Below are 11,195 nucleotides of genomic sequence, written 5' to 3' on the forward strand. Positions count from 1 at the left end.
CTGATATATAATTTGTGTGGGAAAAGGCGAACCTACTTAAACTGGTCTGTGACTTCACGGGGTAATGGGTAATGGAGGGCTAAGGGCAGAGAGACAATCACGTGATCAGGCCCTTACTCATGTGACTGCGAAGCTTTAGAAAATGGCAGAAAGAGAAAGCGATTCCGGTGTTGTGGATCTTGCCTGTTCATTGCCAATACAGGCAGTGGTGTCCCGGTCCACTTTGGATACTGAACAGTACGGGCGTATTTTGGGATCAGAGCCCGACTCTGAAACTTTAGCAGCTGTACCCAAAAAATCCGGCGCGAACAGTGAGTTAATCGTCAATTTTACAGCTTAATTTTATTGACATTTCTAATAGTTTATGTTAGGAAAATATTTTATTCCGCAGTCGAAAACTATAAAAATCGACCATGTCTGCACTTCTATTAACGCAATAACAGGGGTTGTGAATTCTATTTTAAGAGAAAAATATTTTCTTCATCCTATCAGAAACATAAATCTTCTTTTTCTTGTGTACACAACTCTTAAATAACAAGAACAGTGGTGCATTTTGCTTTAAAGAATGCATACAGGAAACAGTTTTGAATGATGTGTGCCATTTCAGTAAAAAACTAATAAACTTTTATATAGTTATAAATACAATTAATTTTATATATTTTATATAGTGCTTTTAAAGGTGGTTTCTCAAAGTGCTTTACAGAACAACAACAATGGAAAAAGCTACAACATATGCCCAACGAGAATATGCAATGAGAGGAGACAGTAGATGGGGGTACTGAATACAGTAGGAGCAGAGGGGTAAAGAACAGAACGATATAACAGGAGAAGTGCCTATCACCCATAGAGTGTAGAGGGGCTTGGGGAACAGAAAGGAGACCAGAATTAGAAGAGCAATATTTGCAATGTGGAAAGTAGGATGATAGTAGCTCAGACAAGCACTGAGGTGCCAAGCCATGCAGAGCCTTGTATGTGAGCATGAGGGTTTTAAAGTTGATATGAAACTAGACAAGAAAGCCAGTGCATTGACTCCAGGATAAGAGTACTCTTATCCTGGAGTCAATGCACTGGCTTTCTTGTCTAGTTTCATATCGGCTTAAGTATGACTTCTGTCTTGTCACAGTTTAGATGAAGCAAATTTTGAGTCATCCATGTTTCTATATTGGAGATGCAATTACATAGAATAGTGACAGCCACATCAGTGTCAGGTTTAGTATGGATATAGATTTAAGTATCATCAGCATAGAAATGATAGTTGAGGCCATGTGATTTTAAAAACTGTCCCATGTGGAAATATGTAAATGCTGAAAAGCTGGGGGCCCAGTATTGAGTGCTGAGGAATACCAGACTTAACGAGTCCAATTTCGCTTGGTGAATTCAGGTCTGAAACAAAGTAACAGCGATCAGTGAGGTAAGACTTGAACCATTTGAGAACAGTGTTAGAAACTCCAAACAGTCTCAAGATGAGAAAGTAATAGTTGTAGGTCTTTCCTAACGTGTTTATGAAATCCCTTTTAAAATGAATGTTTTGCAGCATGTGTGCTGAGTTTCTTTCATGACAGAGAGATTCTATGGCTTCCCTGTTATATGTGTACAGATCTGAGTGTGTGAAGATAACCATGATGCACTTCACATCACTTTTTCTAACCACTCTTCCAATTCTGGGTCGCAGTGGCCTGGTGTCTGTTCTGAGAAGTATTAGATGCAATGCAGGATACACCCTGGATAAGAAGCCAGTCCATTGCATGGCATACACTGAGAGACTCACAATGGATAGTTTTTTCAGAGGCCAGTTAACCTACCAGCATGTCTTTGGACTGTGGGAGGAAACCTGGGCACTCAGAGGACACCCATGTGAACATGGGGAGAACAAACAAACTCCACACAGATAGCATCACAGGAATTGAATCCAGGGTACCAATGCTCAAAGCAGCAATCTTATCAAGTGTGCCACCATTCTGCACACGTCTACAGCTGTTAGGACATGTTACCATTTAATAGAAATTTGTTTATTTAGTAACATGATGCCATTGCAGGCTTTAACGTGATGTGGTGTTCCTTTTGCATAACACTCCTGAATGTTCTGTTTTTTCCACAGATGATGGAAGTGTGGAAACAGCAGAGGAGGCCATTGAACCTGCAGACCCTGATATCAGTGAACTGTGCAGGGATATGTTTGAGAAGATGGCAATTTTTCTGCAAGGAGAGCTTACAGGTTAATGAATGTGTCTGAGGTCACGCAGCTCACATCTAAATGTTATAATGCTGTTAATAGTGGTATAATGGCAAGATGGTAGCATTTGCACAGTACAGTCATCATGCTGGATCATTGATGTGGATTAACAGGGAAATGGATAAGGCTCTCATTGTAAAGCAGTTTGAGCTATCTTTCTGTGTGGAATCAGAGTGTTCTCTATGCTTTAGTTTAATATTTCACCAGATTTACTTCCTGCCTTCAAAGACATGGTTGTCTGGTTAATTGGCATTTCTAAATTTTCCTATGTGCTTGTGCTCTGATGTTGTCCTCTATGCACTGTGTGATGTTTAAATAAATTATTTCATAAAACTGTTTTAAAGCAGCATCCCTAAAACTCTTTGCATATATAAACTCTTTAACCCCAGCTTTTCACAATTAAAGATGCATCCAAGCTTTTGGATAAGTTCTGAATCTAGGCCTACAGCCTTATGACACTCCTCACATTTTCATTTTGTCCGCAGGCAAAAATGTTTTTTTTAATCAGAAAATCATACCAGTTACAATTTGTAATGCTTGATTTACTTTTTTACAGCAAATGTTATTTAAATTATTTTTGTTTTTAGCCACCTGCGAAGACTACAAGCTCCTTGAGAATATGAACAAACTCACCAGCTTGAAGTACATGGAGATGAAAGATATATCAATAAACATTAGTCGCAACCTGGAGGACCTGAGCCAGAAATGTGAGTGCTGAGCATAAAGCTTTTTTTGTATGAATGAACAAAACATTATGAATTATTTAAACATAATTAAAACAATTATTGTGCTGGTATCCAAAAACATGGTGAATAAATTAATTGCTTTGGCTGTGGAGCCTTCTCCAGGCTTCATACCCAACACATTTTTTCTTTCAGGTTTTCAGCATGGGATCAGCCTCTGCATAAGCGTGGTACTGCCAATCTTTTTCATCAGCAAAAGATTTTATGCGTCTTTAATGACTGCTTCCCCTTCTCTCTGTCTACGTCTAGATCAAGGTGCACAAGTTTTAAACAGTCCAATTGTTTTGCTCTCATTTCCAATTATTCAGATGCCAGCCTACAGCCATACCTTGATCAGATCAACCAGATTGAGGAGCAGGTGACGGCTTTGGAACAAGCAGCCTACAAACTTGACACCTATTCCAAAAAGCTTGGTGAGAAGCCATTTTTATTTTTAGGTGTTTGTCAAATCCCTGCAGTAGCAAATACAAGCGTTGATTTCCAAAGAAATTTATATTAAGCTCCTACATATAATTCAATGTAATACTGTGTTTCTGTAGAAAACAGCCTGGACTACGTCTGTGTCCCAGTAAGCACACTTGTGGTCTTGCGCTCTCCATATGCGTTTTCTCTCTCAGGTCTGCAAGGACTTTAAGACATATCTTTTCTAAATTGTTGTTTCACAAGAGTGCACAGGAGAGCCCCCAGTGTTCCATTTATGCACCCTTGTCTAAAGTCTGGATGAGAGCGGACTTCATTGAATTGAATTATCCACAATCCCTCATGGAATGGTGATGTTTAATGTTCTTACCTAGCAAAGTGGAGAGATTGTCATGGAGAATAAAATATTCAATTGTTTGTAAAATTTTAACTTTTTATAGTTTTAAAACTCATATTTTATGTAAAAACAAAATTTCATTATACTACTTTACATTCGGACTGCATGTTTTCTAGGTACAAGTTTTTTACAAAGTTTTTATTTTGTCTGTCCATTTCGACTGATGAATATTCGTTTGCCTGCGGTGAATTTTGTACACAGAATGTTTAATAGTACATAGCTTTGAGGTATTGCCAAGTTTACTTTATTGAGTTTACTGTGAATGAATGCATTATGTTCCTCATACTGTCGTTTTTGTACTGGGACAGAAAATATTAAATGTATTTAGTAGTACAAAGCTTTCAATAAATAGAGCGGTATTGCCAAGTTTTCCTTTGTTTACTTCACCTGTTTTGAGTTGATTCTGCTCAACAGAAATTAACACAATACTGTATGTCACTAAGTTTGTACAGGGATAGACCAGATTAAATTAAATTTCATCAAACTGCGAGCAGAGAAAGAATAATAAAAATAAAATCTCTGCAGACATGCAATTAGCCACTGGAAAAGAAGCACCAGCAACAGAAAACATTTTGACCGTGAGCCATGTAACCAGCTAGTTACCTCAGGCAGGGGTATTCCATTATCCTTTATATAACAATGTGTCCTCGATTACTCACACACTTTAAGCCCACACCTGCTCTACATCATGGAAGTGTGGACTTGTAGGAAGGGCTTAGGATGACAATTGGGACACGGCCTAAGATTTGAAAAATGTATGAGTAAAGCAAAGTTGTTTTTTATTCATCTTTGGAGAATCACTGCTTAACAATCAGAAAATTGTTGGATTTTGAAGGGTTCATTGTTTTATGTAAAGAAAAGTCCAATTTTAAGTTGATTAACTGTTCAATTTATTTTTCTTTAAAGAAGCCAAGTTTAAGAAACTAGAGAAGCGATGAAGTGCTTTTGGACCCAGCAGTGTGGTTTGGAAGGAGCCAGATGGAATGCTTTGCTATGGATTGTTTACCCTTTGATTCTATTCCACATTCCTCCTTGTTCATTACAAGCTAAAGACAATGCTGTGTGAGAAAAAATATTGCAAGGATTACAGAGGTTATTTGATGGAAAGTAAGAGCATATTTCTGACTGTTTTATGACTAATTCTGTTTTGGACTAAAGAGTAAAAAATTGGATCAAGGACACACAATCATGCTTAAGAGAAGTTAGAGGAAGCTACATTGTGTGCTGTAATACTGAAGAATCTAGATCATGCCTGCAGATGAGCTTGAAGACTGCTCTACATAGTTGCATTTACTGTTTTACGAGCACTGCCTCTTGCAGGGATGAAATGGCCAATAAAAACTAAGTATGTATGTCTGTGAAGTCTTTTCTGGGCTTGAGACAAGGAATCTATTGCTAGCATCATTAAGAAGTGGAAGGTGTACATGACAGATCTGGAAAAAGTTATATCTATTAAATAAAGATGCGTTTATATGGAACTCTATATGGAAAACAGTGTAACACTACAACATAAGCTTCCACCAGGTGGTAGTATGTCACTATCTTTGAATTTATCAAAGGTTTTGATTTAGTATAGTCCCATCAGGTGATGAAGTCCTCAAGAAAAAGTAATGTTACTTATTTGACAAGTATGTTCCGACCTGAAGAAAATTCCTAGATGTCTGTCCTAGATGTTTGTGGATATCTGTTTTTTTTGTGTGAAAGTTTTCAAGAAACAATAATAAAACATGCTTTGCCACCACTGAATTTGGTATTATAGAGACAGGCGTAGTTTGAATGGAAGGTCTCTTATTCTGTTGTTTTGTAATGTTTAATGGTGAAATATGGAATTACTGGCATAAAAAAACATCTGTTAACTAACTAGCAAAATCCATATTAAAGAGTTTTTGCTTTGTCTGGGTTTTTATTATATTTGTTTGTGAAATGCCTTGCTGTAGTAGGAATCTGATTTCTGAACTTAGCGATCACTTTTTTTAAATGTAAATGCTCTTTGAGTCATTTTGTATAGATAGTAATTGAAACTTCAGATCCAGTTCTCTATAGGTGAAAATAGGATCTGGGAAAGCCACCTTGCATTTCAGACAATGTGGATGTATTAGTTCAGTTGGGTAACTATGTCAGCATACGTAGGCTGCAAAGGAACAAGTAATAGGTTTACATGCATGCACTTTTTTCTGATGCACTGAAAAACAAATTTAAATGAAACAGCAGGAAGTGTGTTGACAGGCAGGGCTTGCCTGAGGGTGTAACACATCCACATTGGGGAAAAAAGGAAGAAAGAAAACACAATGTTTTGGCCATGGAGCCTTCTTCAGGTGTGAGGATGCCGTTATCCTTTTTTTTCAATGTGGATGTATTACACCCTCAGGCAAGCCCTGCCTGTCAACACACTTCCTGCTGTTCAATTTAAATAAGGTTTTGAGAGCATCAGAAAGAAGTGCATGCTTTAACTCACCTAAAGAACTAGTGTGCAGTGGGTATAGAAAGTCATCATCCCCTTTCAAATTTTGTACCTGTTGTATGACACTCTGAAAATAAAAACAGATAAGTTAGGCTTGTTCCAGTTTTATTTACACACAGTAGCCCACATTAGCCAAGTTAAAATAAAATTCTAAAACATTCTAAAAATGATATTACAACAGAAAAATACCTTATTTGGATAGTGAACACCCCCCTTACAATTTCATTTGTAAACTTGCTCAGGTATAACCAATCACCTTATAGATCACAAAACAAACTAATTGGCTCCCACCTGTGATAGATTGTGATGATTTTGATTAGTTCAGAATAAAAGCGGCTGTTTCTAGGGGGTTCCACTGCTTGGAAGTGCATTTCAAAACAAAGAATTCACTTTGTGGAAAGAAGCTTTCAAAAGTCAGGAGATGGGTATAAAAAGATTTCAAAGGCTTTAAGTGTGCCATGGAGCACAGTCAAGACCATCATTAAGAAGTGGAAGGTGTATGGTACTACCCAGACCTTGCCTAGATCAAGGTCCAAATTGGATGACTGAGCAAGAAGGAGACTGATAAGAGAAACTACCAAGAGGCCAATGGCAACTTTGAACGAGCTACATGCCTTTATGGCAAAGACTAGTCATTGTGTGCATGTAACAACAATATCACAAGTGCTCCAAAAATCTGGCCTGTATGAGAGGGTGGCTAGAAAAAAAAGCCACTCCTTAAAAAAAGATCAAGTCTTGTTTATGTTTTGCTGAAAAGCACCTTTAAAGATTCTGTGGCTTGAAAAATATGATTAATACTAAAATATGATTTAATTAAATGCTGCTCTGATGTGATCTTTCAGCCTTCTCTAAAACAAAGCTTTTTTTAAAAAAATGTAAGAAATATTTTGAATTTATATTATACATGTCATCGTTGATACTCATTCCCATATAAGTAGTTCAGGGATATGGGTAAAACAGCAAGTCTTTTTTACCATGTTGTGCAGGGGTTATAGGACACTCTAGTGGGGATAATCATGTGCCTCATACTGAACACAGTGCATAAATGAAACCATCATGAAAACTGAGCAAGATACACAATACTTAAACCATTATACTGAGTACAAATACAAGAAAACAAGAAAATTAAGCATTTTAAATGTCTCTTACTATAGAAATAAGTTTGCTCAACACTTGGTGGACAACTGTTGTAAACTCCACTTCTCACTCTTTAATGCTGTAAATATAAAGATATTTAGATTCCTTTATTATTTTTTTAATCAGTTGTTTAAGGACATCTATAGTTTCCATTATAGATTCATTATGTCTTCAAATATAGATATGAAATAGTTTAGACTTAATTATAAGGATGAGCAACACCAACATGACTTCAGCTGCATACTCAATATGTTGTGACATTTAGTGTTATTAAACACTAGTCTTAAGTTGCGTCTACTTAAATCAGTTATTTCAGGCAAGGAATGTTATTTTTTCATTATAGTCTTATTTCACAAGATGGCAGCAAAGATAGTGCTTTGCAAAAGAAAAAATATGTCCTATCAGCTTTGTGACCAAGAACTCTCAGCACAAATACACCATTTCTCAGTCTGATTCTTTGCACTTCTAGCCATCCATCATCTCTAAAGCACACCAAAACACATTAATTCAGAGCTTGAAGTATTCACTGAAGAAAACATTCTTTAATCAAGCCAACTGAAAGACATGCTTGGCTCATCTGTCTATAGTTATATTTTAGACTGATTTTTCAAAGAATGTATAAACATTTTCAGAAATGTGATTTTGATTAAGCAGCTATTTTCTTCCACTCAGGGATTTTAGTTTTTAGTCACTTTTTGTGTTTTTAAATCTTGTGATAACTGTAAACTTATGGATATCATTTGATGAATATATTCAACCTCAGTATCAGCCTTCCTTTCCACTGACCTGGGTAGTCAGCAAGTTGGCTGCTGGGTTTTGTTACAAGTGACTTTGCTGATTAGCTGCTCTGTCAATTCCCTTGCTGTTGAAATTAAAGGTCCCAGACATGCTTGAAGGAAAGGGTAAAGGTCAGCAATTACTGCATTTTCAAATGTAAACATTTATTACAAGCAGAACATGGGGCAAGAGACGTTGTGGCTTCATATGGACCATTTGAATTTCCTCTGAATTACATGTAACTGACAGCATATTATAATGCAGCAGGCACACACTGCATCCTTTACTGTCAGTCTTTGGGGAGGGGGTGTGCAGTAGGTGTTTTGGACACACGCTGTTCTTCACTTGAAGAAAAGTAAATAGCGCAGTACACTTTTAAATTACCTTGTACATTTTCCTCATGTGATTACTTTTCTTTCTATTTAGCTTTATTATTATGAAGATGATAATGAGCAGTAGCAGAATAAACAGGAGCAGCTCAGCAGACACTTTTATGCAGGGCATACACTGTACAAAGTTGTTAGATGTAAGTACAGTAAAATAAAAGGACAACAAGGCTAGCGCAATCAAACTAAAAGTGCAATGTAAGTGTCACACTTATCATCTGTTATCATCTAAATCTTGTATGGTACACTCACAAAATATCCACTTCAAATATGATACAAGTCTTCTCAAATTAGCTTTTTATCGCTGTTGTTTTATTCATGCTTTTACATGCTGGAATGAGGATGGTTGCCAACACCCGTGCATTTAGTAAGTAGCAGGACAATGAAAAGTAACATGCAGCATAAAAATACCTGTAAACACTTCACTGAATGTCCTTCCTTTATAGACACTTTCAGCACTGCTTAAGATTCAAAAGGCTTAAATTTTCAGCAAGTTGTAAGCATGGTTTCGTACAATAAATGGTGGTAAAATATTGTGGGCTGAATCAATGATATTAGCAGGATATTCATTCACATTTAAAAACTCCTAAATAAATAGGAGTATCTGAATATCTATAATTCCTAAGGTCTGAGCACACCAACACAAACACAGTATACAGCATAAGGTATATATTTCTTTGGCTGACATGTTTATTCAAATTGACTTAGATTTGCACCTACAGTAATGATACAGTATTTTACTTTTATTTTATTCAGGTGAAGTGATGTTGTTCAAGGACACAACACCAGTGTCTTATCTGGGATTTAAACTCAAAACCTTCCAATTACAAGTGTAGAATCTTAACAAAAAATAATTTTAGGGCTACTCCTGTAGATTTTTCAGAACCCTTTCATTCACCATTGTCTTAATTCCTGAAAACAAATTTTGATTTTTGTTGCTTAAGTAATTAATACCATTAAGTAAATAAGTCCTCAAAAATGGAAGGACATAAATAAAACATTAAATAAAAACATACTATAAAAAAAGACAAGTCATAAAACCTTGAAATTCTCCAGGACTACAGTCGGGTAGACCATAGGCTACATTGTTGTATCCTTATCTGAAGCTTGTATATTGTGTAGTACATCATTTAAACTGAACACAGATCATGACCAGATGGTAGAAATGCAAATTAACTAAGTTCAGGACCCAGAACAGGAGGAAACCACAGGAATGTGGGTGTGGAGAATTACCATGTCAGTCATATTGTGGATGCTAACTCTCTGGAAGATTCATGAAAATCTTAATGAGCATCTGGATTTTAAATCTTTTTAAGCTAAGATATGTTGCTTTGTACAGTGGCTGTCATTCAGTACCAGGGTTAACTTTTTTTCTACCCTTCAGTGAAATTCACTGCGAGATTCCCTCTGTCTAGGCTGTAATGGGGAGTCTGCAGCTCAAATATTACTGTCTGATCCTTCCAGATTTCTGGAAGCTGATTTAGAAAACGTTGTTCTTCTCTCTGCAGTAAAGGCAGGGCTTTCTCATCTCAGTCACTTGGTACTGAGAAAAATCAGTGTGTCAAATCAGTGATTTGGCATTGACCAATCTGACATGGGTTGTGCTTCAGATTTGTTTTGTTTTTTTTGTGTGCGTTTTGGAAAACAATGTATGACAATATGATGTTTTCATAATATGACATTTTTAAATAATGTTGGAGGAGCAAATTTAATATCAGAATCTTTGGCAACTACAGAGATATTCAGATTTTAATTAACTGCTATGCCTCAAACTGTTACAATTGTTTGTTACAGTTTCTTATACATGTATATCAGTACAGAAATCAGTACAGTATTCAGTTTCACCTGGAATACATGTAATAATTATTCCCAATACAAAATCACTGAAGCTTGGTGCTTGAGTAAAATGGGATCATTCTAACATCCCATGTAGATTTTATATGTAAAATTATAAAAAATAAGATAAGTTATTCATTATCACAATGTAACTAGCTCTGTACAATGTGCCATATGGGGATTTGTTCCTTAAAGACATAAGAAAATGGTACTTAATGTCGGAGGGGGAATCTTTTTAAGTGCACAGCATCAACAATAGGGGTTTATTGTAAAAGACGCACTTCAGAATCCCCTGATGAGCGATAAAAGCTATAAAACTTAAAATGAAAAAAAGGAATGAAAAAACAGAAAGTACAAGTCCAAGAACTGGAAGTAATTCAAATTTTTCTCTTAGTTTTGATGTTTAGTTTTGCAGCATTTTCGTAAATGCTCAGGCCTCATGACATCAGTGGATTAAATGGTCATCATTTCCCATTTCGGTGTTTAACAAACCTTTATAGAAATCATCCTCCGTGGGCTTTGCTCTGCATTCGGAGCAGTAATATATCATTGTTTGATCTGACACAGACGTCGCTTACAAGCTGTTTTGTGTCAAACCAGTTTTTGGCTCAGTGCTCAGGGCACCTGGTTTAGTTTAGAATGAAATGATGCTGTTAGACTTCTCTCTCATGGCTTATTTCCCACTTTGTAAGGGATGGAGGGAAATGAAGAATTCTAGTTACAATATAACATTTTAACAAATCACTTTGTTTAGTAAATTACAGTCTTTGCTTTTTTTCTGCATATTACCCTTGTACACAATCTA

At 36.3% G+C, this 11,195-nt stretch overlaps 1 protein-coding gene across 2 annotated transcripts; it reads left to right on the top strand.

Annotated features, from left to right (window-relative positions):
• Positions 1-82: 82 nt before the first annotated feature.
• bloc1s2 (biogenesis of lysosomal organelles complex-1, subunit 2) lies at positions 83-5,687 on the top strand. Of its 2 annotated transcripts, none has more exons than XM_006634998.3 (5): positions 83-311; positions 2,099-2,215; positions 2,821-2,940; positions 3,285-3,389; positions 4,703-5,687. In XM_006634998.3, exons 1-5 carry the CDS (start codon positions 143-145, stop codon positions 4,729-4,731), a joined length of 540 nt encoding a protein of 179 aa, XP_006635061.2. In that variant the 5' UTR covers positions 83-142; the 3' UTR covers positions 4,732-5,687. The 2 variants fall into 2 exon arrangements, with proteins under 2 accessions (XP_006635061.2, XP_015211235.1); XM_015355749.2 differs by having other exon boundaries at positions 88-311; positions 4,700-5,687.
• The last annotated feature ends 5,508 nt before the right edge of the window (positions 5,688-11,195 follow it).

The sequence above is a fragment of the Lepisosteus oculatus genome, chromosome 9 (assembly GCF_040954835.1).
Source record: "Lepisosteus oculatus isolate fLepOcu1 chromosome 9, fLepOcu1.hap2, whole genome shotgun sequence".
NCBI lineage: Eukaryota > Metazoa > Chordata > Actinopteri > Semionotiformes > Lepisosteidae > Lepisosteus > Lepisosteus oculatus.

Bases quoted from the DNA above. Each gene is read 5' to 3' on its own strand.
- bloc1s2 (XM_015355749.2), top strand. From the start codon at position 143: ATGGCAGAAAGAGAAAGCGATTCCGGTGTTGTGGATCTTGCCTGTTCA. The intron at 2,216-2,820 runs GTTAATGAATGT...TTTTGTTTTTAG, and splicing joins TCTGCAAGGAGAGCTTACAG to CCACCTGCGAAGACTACAAG. The intron at 2,941-3,284 runs GTGAGTGCTGAG...CCAATTATTCAG, and splicing joins GGAGGACCTGAGCCAGAAAT to ATGCCAGCCTACAGCCATAC.